A 20,198-nucleotide genomic window follows, 5' to 3' on the forward strand; every position below is an offset into this window, starting at 1 on the left:
CGTGAGATGGTGTTAAGCCACCCAGGCATATGTGTGACCCCAAGGCGCAGCCCCTTGATTGGCTGCCACTCAGAGAGGCATTGACACCAGCGCGTGGCAGGAGTCGATGCCTCTCTCAACTTGGGGCGGACATGCAACTTAGCCTCGTATGATTGCACCAGCGTATGGGCAGCGAACCGGTGACTTGGCCAAATCCCTATCTTTTGGCCGGACCGCGCCACGGAACCGGGGACTTGGCCATATCCCTTAAGGGAAGGAAACCGGTGACTTGGCCAAATCCCTATCTTTTGGCCGGACCGCACCACGGAACCGGGGACTTGGCCATATCCCTTAAGGGAAGCAAACCGGTGACTTGGCCTAATGCCTATCTTTTGGCCGGTTCGGCCGGACCGCCCCACGGACTTAAGCGGTTGTGGCTCTCCCCTCCAGGGCAGCACCCCTGGGACTTGTGTTGGGAAGATTATCATATCTTCATTGGCCATAATAGAAAGAACAAATAGACAAAACCAAAAAAAGAACAAGAGTGACCCCGCATCTGAAGGGTTAAGAACCCATCAGATACAACAGAAAGAGCCCCAGACTTGCCATCAATGTGCGCCCTCAGAATAACCGCTGCCTTGGTAGAGGCCCCTCATCAAGGCCGGGGTGACAACCGTGGGCAGGAAGGCCTTGACCAACTCTGCGTCTGCCCGAGTACCGGTCAGAATCTGGGCGCGTTTGAGCTGGGACTTGAGCGCCGAGAACACCTTCTCTATTGGTTTGAAATCCGGCGAGTAGGTCAGGAGGTACTGGAGCAAAACTCCTGCGGCCGCGCAAATCTGCGGAACCCGCCTGCCGTGATGAATCTGCGCGTTGTCCAGCACCAGAATTGAGTTCCGACCCGGGAACGGATTCATCTCGGGGAGCTGGGGGAATTGACGAATACATAACATCACACGCCCAGTGAGCATGAGCAAAACTTCCCAGCAAAGGTCAGAGAGGAGGGTGACAAGCTTACCAACACGTCTTGTATGAAATACTCCGTGTCCACGCGGCTCATTGAACCCACTTGGGCTATGCAGCCCATCAAGCCGTCCAACGATACGGCGGGCATGACCGTGACCCGATTTGCGCGAACGGGCTTCGGGATCCTTTTTGTGCGCCGGCCTCAAAGCGCCCAAGCAGTGTCTCAGGAGTGGGACCCCAGGGAGACGCCAGCCTCATCTGTTCCAAGGGTAGTATCAGCCACCCATAAAATCCATAAGGTTCATGGGTATGTTCAAGGGAACTTACCCATGAACACAAGATACTCGACGGGAAACCCGCCGATCCTGTTGGTATATGCAATCCGAGCCGCCTCGTCTTGGTTCAGGTCGACTGTTTGGGCCTTCTTCTTGGTCAAGAGCAGGCGGGCCCTCAACTTGTCTCGGATGGTGGAGATTGGATGTTGAGTTCCGGTCATGGCGTGGATGTGATTCTGGATTTTGTCCAGGTAGAGTGTTGGTTCGGCCTCAAGCGCGGCCAAGACAAACTCCGCCTCTTCACAGGTGAAGGCCAATGGGCGGCCCCGCTTGTTGTATAGGGCCGGATCCCTCACGACATCTCTGGTTTGGCGGTACAGGTTGTTCCAGCGGGTGAGCAAGTCGGCCAATATGTTGTAGTCAATCAGGTTGTTGATCTCTGCAAGCGACATCCCTTGCTGGCTGAGCTTCACCACGATGGCTTTGACCTCCTGCGGGTATTTGACAAACGCCATCGTACCTCTAACCTAATCAAAAGGACCAAAGCCTCATCAGCAAATGAGTCACACACCAAGAGAGCGGCAGGGGGCGCACCGGAAGGCTGGCGGCTGGGGTGCCGGGTTGATTTGTGAGTCGTGGCTGGGATGTCTGGCCCTGGCTGGGCAATTGCGGAGCAGACATCAATGGTTGATCCGGCGGGTGATGGGTGCAAAAAAAGAGGAAAAGGGGGGCGGCTTACCGGTGCAATTTATTTTTGGGGGGTGGCTGCTGGATCGGTTTGGGCCGCGGCTGTGCAGATGCAGAGCAGGCGTGAGTGGATTATCCACGGGCAATGGGTCAGGAAAAATGGGGGGGGGGGGGGGGCAACTGACCGGTGAAAAGAATTTTGGGGCGGCTGCTGGATTGGTTCCTGGCTGGCGGCTGGGGGCGGCTGGGCAGTGGTTGGGTCCGGCGGGGGGAAATTGGTCGGGGGGCATTTCCGATGGTGGAGGTGGAAGGGGATATGGGATATGGTCAAGGGCGAAGGGGCTGGAAGTTGAGAAGATTTGGAAGAATACAGGGGGCGGGGCTGAAGCAAAAAATTTTGTCTGTTGGATTTTCAGCCTCGCCCACCCGCAAGCTTTTTCGCTATTGCTGTACACAGCGGGACTACCCCGCGTGAATTGGAACCACAACCAGCACGCAACAGTAGCCGTGGCGCCATACAACGCAATAGGGCGCACCTGGGACTGCAAGTCCCCGTGTTGCACCTATGCCACCCACTGGGACGTGCCCAGTCACTAGTACGGCTCCCCCACGCATCTGTGACCCAGAAAGGACTCAATCTCCTGCCTGCGTCACCGGGTGCGTCACAAGAACAGTAGGGCTCCATCATTAGATGGTTGACCCAGGCTGTGCCACCCAGCGGTAGTGTAGCCCTTTCCCTGGGGGCCCAGCCTTGGCTTGCACCCACAGGTCTGACCTTGACCATGGTTTTCAAGCAGTGGAGCCCTTTCCGGGGGGGTCCAGGTTTGTTTGAGTTTTTAAGATAAGTGTGAACCAGCCTTGCTGGTCACCCCCACCTGCCCAATTGTACTCTCCGCCCAGAACCTCTCCCAACTGCTGAGGGCCAGAACCTTTACTCCTCACCCAGACCACTGTTGACGTAACTCTCAACAATTGACTTGCCTGCGATGATACTAATGATCATGCCGCTCACCTCACAACCACCCTCCCCCATGCTCTGACTGTCCATCCAGCCCCTCCAGCTATCAATCCCAAACAGCAAGCCACCGCAGGCCCAGCAGAGCGAGTATCTGGCTGAGTTTCTGTCCCACAGTTTTCAATGTAATCTCCTATGTACCCCCATCCATATACTTCCCCCGCCCCTTGAGAAATAAAAAAAAACTGCCAGTGTATTTTGCTGTAATTGCTTGGTCCGTCCGGCCAAAAACCCGGGCCCCCCAAAGAATATCTCGCATGTTTCTCACGGGTCACTGTCCGGACCACTTTTGAGTCATGTGACCGGATAACATGATCCACGTGATCCGACTGGATAATCTTTCAGCCCAAGGATGAGCCATCGGTCATATGGTCAGAAGTGCGTTCCGGGGACCTGCTTCCCCCGTCGTGCCACCCATCCAGGACCCTCACGGGTTGCGTCCCCGCTGCGTGGGACCTGACCACCTTGACCCCGACGCACTCCGACGTCCCCTTGTTGCGGGGTCGCGGCGACCATCCGGGTGCGTCCCCGATTGGTCGCCGTGGGCCCGCTGTGTAAGCCTTTCCTACGGAGAGCCCTCCGGGCGGGGTCCCCCGGACCCTCCGTTCGAGAGGCTTAGTTAAGCTAGGTGAATATGCACCACCGAGCGCGGGGCAGCTGGAGACTCCACACGTTCACAGCCCAAAACCAGCCGACGACCACTCCCTTTCTGGCATCAAACTGGTAGTATAAGAACATGGCGGTGAGATACATACTTTTTCCTATCCTTCAGATTTCTCGCGAACGCTGTCTGATTCTAGGGACATCACATTTGTTCGACCTGTCAATCTAAGGAAAGTCAAGCCGCGCTTAATGAAAGTACAGTCAGAGATCTGGCACGATATGCCTTGATCAACGAGCTCAAAAGACGACCGTTTAAGAGGGAGGATATTTCTAAAGCAGGTAAAGCATCGTGCTGGGGCTTGACAATTCAGTAACGAGTGAAGTCGTTAGCTTACCCTTTGTCTTCACTTTTCCCCCTCTCCGTAGAACTTCTTGGCACTCACGGTCGGCAATTCGATAAGTTACTGGAAAAATGCAACATCGAGCTTACATCGGTCTTTGGAATGGAATTGGTGGAAATGCGATCCCGTGGATGCAATGCGGGACAGGTGGATCTTCAGAATACGATTAAGCGACACAGCATGAAAAACTCACAAGCCAACGAAGATGAGGACGTTCCAATGAAATCTCAGAAAGGGAAAAGTGGGTCATGCATTAACACACACCTCAACAATTATCCTTACCGAATTTAAAACCGTGGGTGGTACTGATTTTCAGGCTGTTCAAAACTATCATCCGGTTGATACCAGGTTCATCGACAAAACAATACGTGCTTCGATCGAGCTTGAAACCCAGTTTGATCAAGAAAATTACACAGATCGTCGACGACGAGATTCCAGACAATGATGCCAACGAAGACGATTGGAGCCAACCAAATGATTCGATTCTAGATTGGAAACATGGCGACGAACTTGGTCATATGGGAATCTTGGGCTTCGTCCTGGCATTGATCCTGATGCATGGGCGGGCAATTGATAACAGTAGGTTCTAGATAGCTGACCCGCATTCTTCCCGTCACTAGGGATGTGATAAGGGATGTGATATATTTGTTCTCTCGTGAACGCTGACGCTCGCACATGTCTTCTAGGCCAACTCTTAATCTACTTTAGACGGCTCAAAATTGGCGAGAACTGGCAACCTCCTTCTACTCCTGCCTGTGCTCACCCACCAACCCAGCTTACACGCCTTCTGTCTGACTTCGCCAAACAAGGCTATCTCGAACATGTGAAGCATGATGGCAAAGCGGGACGAGGTGGACCATCACAAGCAAGCAACAATCGTCAATCGCAAACCGGAGCCAATGACAGCAGTCAAGATGGCGAATGGCATTGGGGGGCTCGTGCGGAAATAGAGTTCGGGGAAACGCAGATCGCTGAATTCATGAGTGATGTGTATTGTTCTGCCCAAGGAACAGCGGCTGATCAAACTCAGCCCGAAACTCATGCGGCCCAACACGCACGTCATGAAAAACTTATCCAGGATATTACGAAATCTGCCGGAAGCGCGCTGCAAGATTCAAGTCAACTTCATGTCCCGGGAATCTTCAAGCCTGCTGCGGAGGCGAGTTAGGTCACCGAAATCTGATACATCTCCCAAGGAGACCAAATTGGACTACAGCATCAGGGGAAGAGTGTGTACTACTAGATTATTGGTTTCATTTAAATGCAACGCTATTTTCTCCCGGCTAGCCTGAAGATATACATATTCAATGTGTGAATTGAGTCTCAGCTCCTCAAACGCACACATGTTTTCTCTATATTTCGCCGAAGAAACGATCTGACTGCTTTGTGAAAAGCGGAGCAAGACTTCTACAAAAATGCAATCCTGAGTTTAGCGCCACATCAAGGTCGTTCAAGTCAGCATGCCTTATCACCTGCCTGCGGGTCATGAAGGCTCCGCCATGTTGGGCTGGGTTAAGCTACAGCTTGGCAAGTATAGATCATGGACACCCTCGGAATACAGTGCAATTAGCAGTAAGAATGAGTTGATCATTTTATAGGAATGGTGCCATTCCGGACAAAAGAGAAAAACAAACCGGTGCCAACACCTGCCGTTCGGCCGACCCGCGCCGGGAGTTGGAGATGAGCTCCACTCGATCCCGCTCCAAACTCGGCTCATCAACAATGGCATTTGTGCAGTGAAGACTCGAGACTGCCGATCGTAGATATTTTGGTCCCTTCATGATCCCGACCCCACCCAGCCGGGGTTGACAAAACCTAAGGCTTCAGCTGGTCTGTCTCTGAATCTTAATCAACTCATAATTCCACTGGTAATTTTAGTGCAGGGAAAGTACAAATGATGTCTTGTGGATCAGCAGCCGAGTTCCTCGACTCTCTTCAACTTGTGTAGACTTGTGTTCATCGATAGCCGTATGTAGTTTATGTACCTCAATTGATTTGCACAGGCTAGCGAACATTACGACTCCGAAAGATCTTCCTCACGATTCACTGGAGCAATGCTATGTACATTCTCTCGTGGCTGGACGCTTGATGCACTAATCTCCCTCACTTTTTGTGTCGTGATCATATCAGTTCCACTAACTTGGTCCATCCCACGGTGCCTCACATTTTAGGATCTTTCTGCCCACTTCAACTTGCGGGTTCTTCCTTTCTTCTCCACATCTCTATTGGTAGAGGTATATAAATTAATGACTTGATCACCTTTTCAACTCCCACTCCTCAAGCAGAACTTTTTTTGATTGCTTCCTTATTACTAAGTCATGGTTTCCGTTTCGCTTCTCCCTAGGAAGGGGAATTGCACCAAGTATTTCCCACATGCAGGACATCTGGGTCTTTCACCTGTTTTAGTCGCCGGAACGATCAAGTTGGACTCGAGAGACGAAGGAGAACATGTCGACGTGGCCCAAATCCTAGTCCGACTGCGGTGCTATGAAGCGGTTGGCGGGCAAGCACAACTCAGCAAACCCTTGACCGAGAACCACCTTCCCGAAAACTTGAACATCCTATGGGAGACTGCGTCTGAGATTTGGCCACCTCCGGACACTCCCCGTACATCCAACCTCCTCACGGGCGACTATCAAAACGACTGGAAGTTAATTGTTCCGCGATCAGCCACTGATCAGAATCATCTCGGAATGGCCATCGGTTCGATGACATACAAAAATTGGAGGAGCTGGTGGCAGTTAGAGGCAGGTGTGTGACCTTCTGTCTGTGAATGTGCGTAGCAAGGGAGACCTGAAAGATTAACCAGGATCTTCTTACAGTCGTCCGTGGACCACGCGGGGAGAGGACCATTACAAAGTGTTATCCCCTTCATCTCACCAACTTCCACAACTTGTCCTCCGTTGGAACTCTGACGCGCATTCATGGATCCGCCAAAACGCACCGGATCAGTTATTCGCTTTCTTGTCCTACTCAAATCTCATGTGGAGATTATCTCACAGTATCACTCTCGCTGAGCACCGACTTTTCCTCAGAAAATCATTCGGATCTGCCCAAATTTAAAAAGGTGATCATAGCCCTTGAGCGGACTTTGGTGACGGATACGGAATTAATCGACCGGACAGATGTGGGGCATTCTCCCTGCCATGCACCAAAACACTCATTTTCGTCGACTTCATCGTCAGACGGCCCTGCTCCGGCCGCCCCCAGGTTGAGATCGATTCGAAGCCATGGCAGACTCCATCTGAAGGCGAACTTACTACCTGCGTTGCGTCCCTGCCGAAAACCCGTCGTTTCTGTTGTCGAAGCAGCCGAGATCCCCATTACATCCTCCGATCGAGATAAAAGAACGACTCCCAGGTCGGGGTTTGCATGGAGTGGACGTGTAGACCTGACCATTCCGCGTCCTAAAAGCGTGTACCATTATTCCATTGGAGATACATGCAAGACAAAATTTATATCAGTCACTTACCATGTAACGGCAAAGGTATGTATAGATTGAGCTTTTGAAATTCAGCTATATATTAGCCGGTCCACTAATCAAGAGAAGCTTCTTAGGTTGTTGTCAAAACCAAAAGCAAAGACACCAAAACCGTCAGCCTAGGTGCTTGCGAAGTCGAACTCAGTTCCGTACCTACCTTGGACCGTGAAGCCGCATGCCGAAGTTACAAAAAACACGTTCCACATCTCGGGAAATTTCAAGGAATCCCAGCTTCTGTATCGTGCGATGATCAGCAGACTCTCGGTCAGCCTCAGCCGAAGGCTGTAACACCAACTACGATGACATTGTAATAACCATGATAAGACTCGTCTGGCCTAACATCACTTCTCTGTCAAGTATTTTTCGGACTGATGTGATCGACCTTCAATCAATAACACTTTGTTCATTATCTTTCAAATTGTAGATCCAACATTGTTGCAAGAAATTAGAATGTGCGCACAAATACACAAATATCGTTTTTACTTAGGAAACCTGGCTTGGATTAATTATAAAATTTTGAGTTGTCGTAATGCTCTTCTGGGAACTTTTAAAATCCAAAAGTAATTATAAATCTTAGTTTAAACTTGAAATTTGCAAGAGCTTCAAATCCTTCTTCAATGTATCCGTTTGTTTTGCCGTTCCTATAAGGGCGCGCCGCACACCTCTGAGTCACAGGGGGCTGATAAGTTACTTATGTGAACGCAGATGTCTTCGAACGTTGTTTTGACGTGTATACAGTATAACGGAGTTGATCGTGGTCAAGTTGCTTAGTTACACGTGGCGCATTAGCTAATGCATCGAGAGACAAGTTCTTTTGTGAATAGGAGCTATATTCATACGCGATACAGTCTCTGAACGTCTTGAAAACCAAGGGTCATGATTGATGTGAAATTGTAGTTTGAATACCTGAAACAAACCGGATTTTATCATCGAAATGGGATGGAATAGGCAAAAACCCGGATGACTGAATGTGGAAGCCGTTTGCGTTGAAGGCTATTCTAATTTCTATGTCGGTTTGGCGAATGCAACTGTGCCACCGTCGACAGGGTCAAAGACGCTGTAAACATTCTGATAAATCGGATGATTGAAGTTAGAGTGACCCTAGAATTTTTAACTGAGGCATTCGAATCTATAGGCTTACAGACATGAACGTATCACCGAGTAGCCATGAATCATTCAAGCCAACAGCTTGACTGGAGATAGCGCCGATACACTCGGCTGAGTTGACCTCTACTTTACCTAGAGAAATTCTCTTTGGGTCTATTGCCCATTGGCTTCCACCGTTCCAGCTAAAGGATACCGATGGTGCGCTTGTGCAAGGGACTGTGATGTGGTACTTGAGAACGCTGTAACACAATGTGTTGGAAAGGAACTCACACTTCCAAAGCCCATCCCTCTTCTCGTATTTTTCCGCTCCGCTGACCGAAGAGTACAGCTTCTCTACGTCCAGTTTTGGTCCATATCTGAGACGAAGCAACAATAAAAAAGATTGAATACTGAATCTTACTTCTACAAAACTAAGCAGTGATCTGTTACTTTAATCAATTTTAATGAAAATTCGCCGAGGAGAACACAACCGAACAGTTTCGAATGGATTATGGGACTCACGTGCGCTTCCAGTAGTATCATGCGTTGACTGGTTCCGAATTATGTTGTGAAAGAAACTCACATGATTGTTGTGCCACTATCAATAATCATCTGGGCGTTTTTACTTATGTTGATGCCATTGACATCGACACTTCCGTTACCAATCTGCCCTAGAAGATTGAAGAAAGAATCCCGCGTTAGCTTGGCGAATCGTTGAGCCGTTCCCGGATAAAGATAAACGATGGGTTCATTACTCACAATACGCCTTTCGAATGACTGTTCGGAATCCACACAACTTCAAATGTCAGGAGAGCAGTTTGCTGAAAATTTTGTGAATACAAGCTGACCAACTGACCTGGATGCGATTCCAATTGCCCAATAAACCTGGATGGATTTACTCCACCCAAGTATAACTCGCCACCTTCGTTGGCTAGTTTGAATGAAAACGTCTGGGACGGTATCAAACCCTGATGAAAAGCCTGTGGCGAGCATTTTGAAAAAGGTAGTCAACAACGAGCTACACATCTGCCGACTCGATTACAAATATAAGAAAGAGGCACATTTTCGATGAACGAAGGTGACTTTAAATGTGATATTGCGGGATAGGCGAGACCTGAAGCAAAAATTCAAATTAATCATTAAAGTCGACTCATTTGCTTGATGCATTTCGCACTGACCCAATATCCCATCAGTTGGATCTTGCTGAAATGAGTCACTCATTTTCGATACACCGGCGAAGGTCTGGTTCATGATGGTAATTCCCGCTAACTTGACCGAGTCTCTGTACTGATTTCCAGATGTACTTGATCCGTCCCCATCTATACCAGTTCGTCACAGCCACAGATCAAAACAGTGTCAAATGGGATTCCCCGGAGGCTGCCACTGATAAATATTTCACTGACTAACAATTAACCTTAAACGAGTCGGAAAGTTGTGTAGAGGTACTGCTTGCCGATGCATTATAGCTATTCTTCGAGCCGCATGGATGATCTTTGCAATCAATTGACGGAACCCAAAAATCTCCTGACCCCCTTTTTCCAATAATTTCCCAACAAAAAACGCGTTCAATATTTTCAGGGTCCTCAGATCTATGCGATGTTGGAGAATTAAATCAACGCACGTGTCGAAATCTATGCTGAAGGTTTGACTTGGGGTTCCAATTTTAACGAGACCACTATGTTTTATTGGAGTCATTATAAGCTTAAGACTTCTTTATCTTTTGTATCGTGACTTACGTCCACACTTCAATAAGAAATCACGCGATTTGATAAGCTTTAAATAACAACAAGACAGGATGGGTACCTGGATGCTTACTCTGATTGCCTTGATTAGTTAACCTTTCGATCTGACGCCTGTGCTGACGATTTGACTTCGACGATTTAGACAGGCTACTTCGGTTAGACCAAAAGCTTCGAGCGTGTTTGTATTTTTCACAAGAGCCCTGATATTTTCTTTTTGACCATGGGCAAAACAGATGGAACGACGCAGGAGTTGGCATTAAATTGTCTAGGAGCTGTACGTGACCATCAGTTTTGCTTTTCGGCCTACCTAAGCGTATGATCATGTGATAATTGAGCTGCAGTCATATTAAAGACCCCATCGCCACCTCTAACGAACAATTTCTTTTCCAAAGGGATGCGAAGTGGGTGAACATCATTTACGTCTGCTTTGATGGCGCGGGAGTCACTGAAAATTAGGAGTAAAATCGATATTGCGAAGACACTGATAGTTGCACACATGTCTGCGGTCCGTTGATACCCGAAGAGATGACTTTTCTTCCACTAATTAGTATAAAATGGTTCCAGCAAAAGGAGATGGGCGTACAGACAGAAGGGGCTCCCGGGCTGTGCTGTTTATTTATCAAAGTTGAAACCTCATTTCATTTCATGCTCGAAACCGGGATCCTAAGGAATATCCACGAGCTAGAGGGTTCGACAGAATAAACAGAAGAAAAGGAAGTAGACGGCCACTCGCATTGACTGCAAGATCTTTGGCCACGATTGCGGTGTCACGAAGGGTGGAGCAAGCACGGTTCTTTAATTCTGCTGGGATTGCACCAGGTTGCGAGGACTACTGCCCTCGAACACCAATTTTTATCAGCATTGATTCAACTGTTTCCATCATTCCAATCGCCAAATGGCTCATTTGGGGCAATCCGATCACCCACCTTCCAGAAAAATTATGTTGGGCCAGAATCCAGTCGTGCGTCTGGGCGTTTTGGGTCTAACATCGCATATATACCATGGTGAGTAGAAGGTCTTGGTTTGATGTCTTCATCAATCATCCAGAGATCCATGGTATTCGCCGAGGTTTTCCGGATCAGAATTTAATCCAACAGGTTGAGGAGTCAATGCAAGCAAAGAGAGATAGGGTCCGAAAGACTCCCGCCGGCGGGCGGCATCAATACTGGGCCACTCTTGACTCAACCTGAGGTCAAGCCGCTGACTACAAGACACCCCCATACAGGATTGTTTAGCGTCAGATGTCGAGCGAGGCCACGTTAAGTACCTCCAAAATACCCCAAAGGACCGATTGACGAGGTCGCACGCAGGAGAGATGAAGAGAGATGTGTGCAAAGTTCCTGGACCGGAGTCGGAAGACAACGTAACTACGGATGATACGTCCTGAAGTGCCAGTGGAACCAATTTTCTCAGAAACTACGGTATATTGGCTTTCAAGATGGTTTTCTTTTATGAGATACTAGGCAACGTTGTCAGTCATGCCCAACAGACCGATGAAGCCAACCATGATCAGCTTTGCTTGTGGGCACTGGGTGTTCAGTACCTTAGTTCATGACCTACTGTCCCCTGCTATGTACACCATCTTGCCTGCACAAGATGGGCCGAACAGGGTCGAAGACGTAGGCCCCGCCGTGTTGGGATTCAGTGATCGAAACCCGAATTGACCCTGGAAACATTTTTCAGTGCAGAGTTTATGCAGAGTTTACTTTGTAAACCTCTAATCTGGGTTTACAGTGTTGCCACATGTTCCTCTGATCACGTGTTTTTGTAATTTCTTTGCACAAACAGGCCATATGAGTTGTTCTTACAAAAATGAATCAATGGATTTGCGAGGGCACAAGACTTACACTACAGCCGTTGCAACACAGTCCGAGCAGATTTTTACAAGCAAGGCAACAAAGAAAAATCAAGGGTCTACAAATTAATCACTGAGCCAACTCCTCATCAACTTTGCATACTGATACATAAGGACTGGAAAGACCTACAAACACCATTCAATCAACACAGGTAAGCCACAATGATGCACAATATTACCCCCTTGATTTTGACTCGGGTCGAAGAATTGGGAGTTTGACTTACCGGTGAGATAGAGCTTTGAATCCCAAACAGCAACTGCCGTGTTTCCACTGATTTTATTCCCATCGTCAGCTAGAACCTGTACAAGTGCAACAAGCAAAGTAGGAAAAAAATGGTTTTCCAAATTCTTCAATTTTCAGTATGTTATACGTAGCCAGATGGAAGCTTGGAATGATTCTCAAATAAGAGAATTTCATTCCCTTACCAGTTCCACCTTCAATCTTCCACCGTAAAAAGCATCAGATGATGTCTCATTCGATATTTTCCAAACATCAGAGGGAGAAAGTATATCAAAGTTCCCTTCTTGCATGCCGAGTATCCGCTTTCTGAACCTATACAGTGATGGTATTCCAGCAAAAAAGATAGACCCTTTTGGCGTAACATAAATATTGTCGGCTACTCTTGGCAGCTGATAGCAAACATGATGTTATGGGGGGCAAAGTATTTTTGAATAGTTCAAATGGGTAATCTGATCAGTTTCTTGTTGGAAAAGACATAAAGATAAAATCTGAATTCTTGCTCAACTTTGAGCTCATCAGTTAGGGCTAGAGTGTGATCGGCTTGCATTTCAAACACTCTAAGATACGGATCGAAAGTGGTGACCATGTACAACGAATCCCCGGGTCCCTGGTTCAATGAAATACAGTCAGCCAATGTGCCTATACTTTCACTTTGGGAATAATTTTGACTTAAAAATCTTGTGATTTACTTTGGCAATTCCGTTGGGGTGGGGATGTTTACCACTTACTGCTGGCAAGCAGTTTAACTCCTCTTTGAACGAACAAAATATAATGCTATCAAACTACGCAGAGTCCAAATCGTAAGCGACCGCACGTAACGAAAGAGAGATATAAGCCTTTTCAAAGAAAAGGGGGGGGGGGGGATCTTATACATTGATCTCACCTCTGAATCTGTCAGAAACGGCTGAAAATAGTGATGTAGAGTTAAGCCTAACTTCGAGTACGTTGGGCGACAATGCCGTAAAATTACAAACCTCAAAACGCCGGGTCTGAGTAAATCATCATTTTAGTTGTTGAACATCAAAAAATTATACAATTACAATTAGTGCTACTAAAACCAAAAATCTGGGCAAAGGAAACGGTGACAATGAGGCTTACCCAAGACACTTTTGAACTGTGATCATTTGTAACATAGAAACTGGTTTCACTGATGCCCACTAGATTGTTTGGAGTTAAGAGCAGATCATGTTTGATTGTTGTCCTGTATGTCGCTTTGGAATCGCCCAACACTGTATCAAAAACCTCTATCACGCTTTGAGCCCCAACCAAAGGTGCAGACTTTCGGTCGGAGGGGGGTTGATGGTTGATGAGGTATATGGTAGCTTGTCTTGACCCTGACTGATGATTGGCTGAGCCATCAGAAAATTCAATTTGATTCGTAGTTGCGCTATCGGTTGGATCATCCAAAGTCACGAAAACGTCGATGCCATGGACATAGATGCCGTTCTCCACTATGTGGTGCGGTAGATTGACCAGCTCCACTTTGCGGTGCTCGTGGGTTTTGAGATCTAGGATTGTCACATGATCGAGCGAGCGAAGAGGTAGTTTTTCCGCCCTGTAGTGAGGATGATGGACCAATCAGAAGAATGCATAATCGTTATCGTCGCAAGACTCATGAAATAAAGCCTGAAAGCTCAACTCCAGTATTGCCGACCCCGTTTCCCAAAAGGCACGCTGTGGACGACTACTGCAGGCTAAGTAAGCTAAGCCTGTTGGCTGATCGACCCATATGTCCTCGCACGCCTCCAAGCCGATCGTCGAACAGTGATCGTTGTTGCGATTTGTCCCGGCCCTAAAGAAACCTGGGGTGTTAACATAATTGGCAAATGATCAATAGGCAAGTAATCGATTTCTTCATTATCGGATGGAAGATTGCGTAGCATCACCTGCTTGGTCGAACTTCGGCTTCAAAAACGCCCGGAACAGCGCTGAGAGAATTGCCACAACTCCCAAAACGATAGACCCAGCTTCGACCATGTGGGGCAACGTCCACTAACTCTTGCAGATCGAAATGTAAGATGAGATGATAAATTGAAGTCAAAAGGTGATATCGGCACTTGTAAGGTGTCTGGACTGCGACAACTTGCAAGCCTGATGTAGTCCTGAAAAGGTTCGGAACCGTCGGAGAACAAAGAAAATACGTTCACACATTTCCGTGACACATGATATCCACTCAGTACAAATTAATACAGACACGGCCCAAACCTGCCCAAAGCAGGTCGGCTGCCGCCGACTCATAGGAGTCATTTCGGTGTTTTTTATATGTACCAAGAAAAAACAGTATATGTTGGCAAGGAAACAGAACCCGTGAAGCAAAATGTGAACATGCTCACTTTGCTTACTTGTGCCCGTTTTGACGCCTGCACCATTCCCAAAACTTGCTTCTCCCAATTGAAGAAAACTTTTTGAAGCAATAGAAAAGATAAACCATGGAGATTCATGCGAAATGTCTATCTCTATATAGGCGGATATTTGCTGTATTTGAGAGAGAAGGTTGTGAATGACCATATATATGTGTTTCAATTACAGATGTTTCATACGTTGCAGATGATTGAATCAACATGCCATCAGCCTTGCGGATTTATGGAAGACGCGATTTTTTGGGGAATGAAATTCTATCTTTTTCTAAAAAAAAACTATCAATGGTATTGACTTGCACACTAGCAACATTTGAAGTGACTGTCTAAAGCTGCAACAAACTATTTGTGACATTCTGTAACTGGATGTTTTGTCAAAAATTCAAAGGAGAATGAATGGAAATGATAGAAAATGGCAAAATAAGCGATTCCAGTATGTTGAACTAATCATGGGCAGACAAGATTCAATTCAATCAAGTCAAGTTAAGAGAGAACCAATGGGCGCGACAATCGACGGCGATCTTCCTGACGTCGCGTTTAGGGTCGTCGAGTGCACTGGACAGGGCGAGAAGGACCTTGTTCCGTTGACCCAGTAGGACGCCCTTGGCAGCGCTGGAGGACTGGCCGGCCGGTGGCGGGGAGGTGTCGGAGTTAAGGGACGATCGGTGGCCGGCTTTGCTCGGCAGAAGCGCCAGGATCTTCAGTGCGAACAGCCGGACCGACTGAGCCATGTGATACAGGCAAGTCCCGAGGAATGATTAGCGTGATCTCCTAGAAATATCAGCCAAAGTAGGGACTTACGGCAGATGTCATCGCTGCTGATGCCGCCGAGTTATGAGGTTTCATAGAATCGTTTTGCGCATTGATTTCACCCCTTCCAAAGGTACAGTTGAGCAACAATGCTGATACTAGGGACGATAGGTGATTCTCGAAGACTGTCCCTCGCTTATCATTGTCAATCAAGTCATGGATGGTCACCAAGCTATCTAACTTGATATCTAAGTCAGACAGCTTCAACGCCTCGAGTAACAGAGGTATGATCTAAAACCACTTTGATTCATGTCAACGCTTTACGCGACCTGGTGCAGTTATTATTATCTTCTCTTTACTCACCTTTTCATACTGTAAGGAGTTGACTGAGGAACCTACTCGTGCAAGTAGAGTAGTCAATCCAACAAGATAAACCGAGCGGCAATCTTCTAAGGGAGGGATTCCATGGGCAAAAATAAAAAACAAAATTGCTTGTCAGCTCGGAGCTTTTGGTTACATGGTATTGTATCCAAGGGGCGCTATATTCATGACATACCGTTTGACGTAGCATAATCATGGACCAGGCGACTTATCAGGTAGTGGCAAGCGCGTTGCATCGAGAGAAACTGATCCGTAGTCAAATTAATTAGCATCTAGCCCGTCAGCATTTACAGTGGATGAGGGAAAGTGCTGCACCTTGATGACTGAAAAGTTTTTGGGACTGATAGTCTCGTCCTTCTGATCAACAACGATTGTCAAGCGTTTCGCGATCCAGCATCCAAGATCGTTGTCCTCCTTCAGCAAGCCGCATAATCGGTCCAGCATGATGTAACCCCTTGGATCAGATCGGACCACCAAGCCCTTAACGATCCAGATCCACGTCACGATCGCAAGCTTCCTCGATCGCGCCCGAGTAAGCCGACCGGTCTCGATTTCAGACGCCCAAAACTGATCGAGCTGCTCCCCAAAGAATCCTTCGAAGTCTACTCTACTCCTGACAATCAGCCTCTCCCAAGATTAATTCGAGAAGTTTTTGGAAAAAAACCCTTACCTTCTGCGCGCCTGTTGACCGTTGAACACAGCAATCTGAGACTGGCCTGAAGGGCCACCAGATTGGAAGAGCCGGTCTGGCAAATGTGATTATAGTACCTGAAAGTGTAGAAATCAGAGGTAGAAAGAGCTTCGTCGGGCACATTTATCTGAGAAGATCCAGAAGGATGTGTTATAAGTAGATCTGACTGGTTGTGCGCTTATTCAAATCATGATGCATAGAAATAAGAACCTACTCTGGGTCTGATGGCGATCAAGGCTTCTGCATAGAGAGCCAGCATGTTCTTATCCGGGTCTGATGCATCAACCTGTTTTTTTTTTAAAAAAAAAATATAACAGAGCCGGTAATGTGAGTATAATGCAGTGATAAAAATGAAGAAATAGGTCAACCTTTGGAATCTCAACTGACAGACATGGGCGAAAAGCCCGCTTCGCTTTTGAAAGACCGAGTGGTTGAAGATGCAGATGGAAGGTTCCGAGATTCTGCAACTACTTCCGTTACGTTCCCCAGGTTGTAGCATCTGTGTAGTTTGTTGATGACATCTTGCTGCTGTCTGGGTGAAGCGTTCATGGGAATATAGGTACAAAACTTTGAGATTAGTAGCTAATAGCGCCGATATGAAGGATCCACTTGTCGAAGTGGTTCTCTCTCTTTTTAGTAAGAGTGTACGTTGAATAAACGTACTGGAAATCAAGCTGACCAATCAGTAAGTTGACTATCCGACTAGCGTTGATGACTATCCGCTTATCATTGCGAATTGTACAACGCTCGCGAAACACACTAGGATTACAATCCTGCCCGGCCTTTAAAGATTCGTCGCTTCCGTCGGCTGGCGCCTGTCCTTCACAGATAAGAATCTCGAATAATCTACCGATGATACCACGTGCCTGCGTCGCCGTGATAGCGCCTTCTTCCATGTCAGATGAAGGACCTTTGAGGGTGCTACTGCATGAATCGATCTTAGATTGTATGACGGTATGGAGGCACATGAGGAGATCACGACCGTAGGCGTGATAATCAAATGACTGGTTGAATTGATTTCCACGAGATAAAAATTCATTGACTGATGCTTGAAAGGCGGCATGGCAGCTGGACTCAAGCGCGTCCAACATTTGGATTAGGAAAGGGTCAAAGAGGGTTGCTCGATCACACAGGGTTGCCAGGCCGTCCAAAATTTTAATATATTTAGCGGAGGTAACATATGACTTCGATGTAGATATTTCCTCGGAGGGGGCGCAGTTGGTGCTCGGTAATTGCGAGAAAAGTTCAGGGAGGGTGACCGTAGCCACATCAGCTGGATGAGAGTCTGCTATGATCGAAAGATTATCAATGACAGCATTGCTGGGCAGAGGTCATCAAATGCAAGTAAAAGTAAATTATGAGCATCAAACAAAAAAGTAACTAAAGAGTAGTAGCTCACGTTACTTCATTATCATCACTACTAATTAGTAAACGAGTCACAGTGCCAATCACATCCCTTGCTTCCTGCATCTGAAGTGTATCAGGAATGCCAACAAAATTGACAAGAGTTCGCAGGGCTGCAACCTGAAGCGAAGGATCTATGGACAGGGTGTTTTCCAGGACCTCTTTCATTAATATCGTAAGCGTTTCATGGCGGATAGAGCTCGTAAGCCATTGTGAAGTTGAAAGATGTGTTGGAGTAACTCGGCTTCTGGTGGCGAGTCCTATTGAGTTAAATATCGTGCTTAGATGGCCGAGTATACTGGTTCGTTTTAGTAAGACTTCATCGGTGGTTGAAGTTGTGGGTTCCTTCCAGAGATGTAGCAGTGTACCCACGCTCGTGTGAATGGTTGGTAATATCACATCAGTGACATTTGCATCACTCTCAACGATCCAACGGACCAGGCGAGTGGCCGGAACGGCCCTAGATTTTTCAGGGGAATGCAACTCTTTCATGACGACTTCTAGAGCTTGCTTGATGAAATCAAGTGGGCCACTGGGAGAAAATTCGACCACAGCAGGGAACACGGTTGAGAAAAGAGTTTGGCAGCCACGTTCTAGAAATCGTAAAAAGTCTTGGCTGGGAGACGTGTTCGGTTGGAAAATCTATCAAAAATTTACGCCCATGATCACCCGAAATGAGCTCAAATCTTCTCACAATTAGACTGGAACTTACTTCGACAAGGAATGATTCCCAAAATAGGGAAGCAAACTCTGCCACAGCCACTTGACCGTAAATTGGAAAGGCTTGAATGACCGTTTGCAAAACTTGGGACTGGAAGACAAGGGCAAAAACTAGACCCATTTGAATACCTTTGGGGCAACAAGCGATAGAAAATGCGTCAAGTTGATCTGACCTTGGGCCCTAATCCTGGCGCTTGAAATTTTTCTAATAAGAGAGGCAAGACCAAGATTCCGAACTGCGGTGTAGCTGAGAGACAGTCGATCAAGCCTTGAGTTAGTTCCTCGGCGGTGATTCCCCCGTAGGCGTCGGGATTTCCGGGTGGTGGTCTGAAGGTGATCGGAAAATAACAAAAGGTGATGTCGAACAAGCTCTGGAAAACGGTAAAAAATATGATTGGTTGTTCAAAAACTGGGGGGTGTCACAGAAGTGCCTGTTGTTTGTTACCTCTGTTTGATCGCCCAAGTCGAATTCAGTCAAGATCACTTTGGCCAGCTTGAAAGCGACGACCAGATTCCTTGGATCTTTTTCACCCTCCACCAAGGTGCAATAGCCAGATAGAAACCCGGACCCCATACTTTTCAAAGCTATGAAGAGCGGGCCAATAGAGAAATAGCAAATTCAAAAATTAACTGTTGCTTTCGTTCTTTTTTTTCGTAAAATTTACCAGAGAAGGCCAAATGAAGGCCAAATGTAAAGCTGATTGGTCTTTGAGTAAAGATTGAGCTGACCATCACGATGATAAGCCAAGAGATTGTCAACCAACATGAGGACTGCTAATCTTTTTGGCTGCTCGAGATCGCGGATGGTGAGATGTTGGAAGAGGCTGTGGGACGTCAAAGATGTCAGTTGAAGGCGTATGATGAAATGAGGTAGAGTGAATGAAAGTGCACACGCATTACAACATTTGATGGCATGTTCGGCCTGAAAAGTGTCTGCTTTGGACAATGACCTCAGGCCAGCCAATGCTTCGACGACGATCGATGGTCCATCGCCCAGCTTTTCCGCAAAGAATTCGACGAGAAGATTGACTGTATTGATTTCGTAGGGTGCAGGAGGGGAGGGAGTGAGATCTGATCAGTTCGACTGGGCGAGTCCAGAGCAGATCGCAAGATAATGAACCAGCCTTGATGTTTTGAGAGCGATTTGGAGTCGATCAGCGTGTCGACGAGTTCAGCCAACAGCCTGTTTGCGGAGGCACGAGTCGGGTTGGATTCCGAAGTGAGACCCACACGGGCAGCCTGGATGACGAGTAGTAGGTTTTTCTGTGTTTCTTGCTGTACCCATGAGCTGAGTTCCTGGATGATGTCCTGGGTGTCTAGGGCTGGTGTCGGGTCTATCGATGACTTGAGGTAACGATTGACGAGTACGTTTGATAGATGGTCATCGTCCAGCATCGCGGGAAGGTGAGGATGATGCGCCTGATTGTTTGTTGACCGCTCTTGTTGACCACTTGCCCATCTCCCTCCCAGTTGGCGACGGGCGCCGCTGCGGGGACCCTTCGAGGGCCTTCGGCCTCGAGTCACCACCAGCTAAGCCCAAAGCAGCACCCATCCATTCTCTACT

At 47.4% G+C, this 20,198-nt stretch overlaps 5 protein-coding genes across 5 annotated transcripts; 2 read left to right on the forward strand and 3 right to left on the reverse strand.

Moving 5' to 3' along the window:
- Positions 1-3,658: 3,658 nt before the first annotated feature.
- Positions 3,659-5,094, forward strand: PtA15_6A130 (uncharacterized protein; the record flags this gene model as incomplete). Its single annotated transcript, XM_053169803.1, has 5 exons — positions 3,659-3,664; positions 3,756-3,864; positions 3,952-4,167; positions 4,275-4,505; positions 4,613-5,094. The coding sequence occupies 5 exons, from the start codon at positions 3,659-3,661 to the stop codon at positions 5,092-5,094; spliced, it is 1,044 nt and encodes a 347-aa protein (XP_053021057.1).
- Positions 5,095-6,244: 1,150 nt separating this feature from the next.
- Positions 6,245-7,718, forward strand: PtA15_6A131 (uncharacterized protein; the record flags this gene model as incomplete). Its single annotated transcript, XM_053169804.1, has 3 exons — positions 6,245-6,677; positions 6,749-7,413; positions 7,485-7,718. The coding sequence occupies 3 exons, from the start codon at positions 6,245-6,247 to the stop codon at positions 7,716-7,718; spliced, it is 1,332 nt and encodes a 443-aa protein (XP_053021058.1).
- Positions 7,719-8,412: 694 nt separating this feature from the next.
- Positions 8,413-10,733, reverse strand: PtA15_6A132 (uncharacterized protein; the record flags this gene model as incomplete). The annotated part of the gene is made up of 13 exons (XM_053169805.1): positions 8,413-8,475; positions 8,549-8,730; positions 8,785-8,870; positions 9,077-9,164; positions 9,253-9,270; positions 9,350-9,473; positions 9,555-9,607; positions 9,672-9,812; positions 9,901-10,025; positions 10,115-10,168; positions 10,230-10,236; positions 10,309-10,445; positions 10,543-10,733. The coding sequence occupies 13 exons, from the start codon at positions 10,731-10,733 to the stop codon at positions 8,413-8,415; spliced, it is 1,269 nt and encodes a 422-aa protein (XP_053021059.1).
- A 1,427-nt stretch (positions 10,734-12,160) lies between these two features.
- On the reverse strand, positions 12,161-14,308 carry PtA15_6A133 (uncharacterized protein; the record flags this gene model as incomplete). Its single annotated transcript, XM_053169806.1, has 10 exons — positions 12,161-12,216; positions 12,315-12,390; positions 12,517-12,720; positions 12,837-12,938; positions 13,021-13,113; positions 13,215-13,235; positions 13,306-13,320; positions 13,430-13,886; positions 13,971-14,133; positions 14,218-14,308. 10 exons carry the CDS (start codon positions 14,306-14,308, stop codon positions 12,161-12,163), a joined length of 1,278 nt encoding a protein of 425 aa, XP_053021060.1.
- Positions 14,309-15,161: 853 nt separating this feature from the next.
- PtA15_6A134 (uncharacterized protein) lies at positions 15,162-20,029 on the reverse strand (the record flags this gene model as incomplete). The annotated part of the gene is made up of 16 exons (XM_053169807.1): positions 15,162-15,410; positions 15,490-15,729; positions 15,802-15,887; positions 15,995-16,064; positions 16,135-16,421; positions 16,490-16,637; positions 16,725-16,796; positions 16,898-17,042; positions 17,174-17,830; positions 17,910-18,556; positions 18,627-18,725; positions 18,808-19,005; positions 19,080-19,219; positions 19,364-19,458; positions 19,528-19,663; positions 19,759-20,029. The coding sequence occupies 16 exons, from the start codon at positions 20,027-20,029 to the stop codon at positions 15,162-15,164; spliced, it is 3,540 nt and encodes a 1,179-aa protein (XP_053021061.1).
- Positions 20,030-20,198: the final 169 nt, after the last annotated feature.

The sequence above is a fragment of the Puccinia triticina genome, chromosome 6A (assembly GCF_026914185.1).
Source record: "Puccinia triticina chromosome 6A, complete sequence".
NCBI classification, from domain to species: Eukaryota; Fungi; Basidiomycota; class Pucciniomycetes; order Pucciniales; family Pucciniaceae; genus Puccinia; species Puccinia triticina.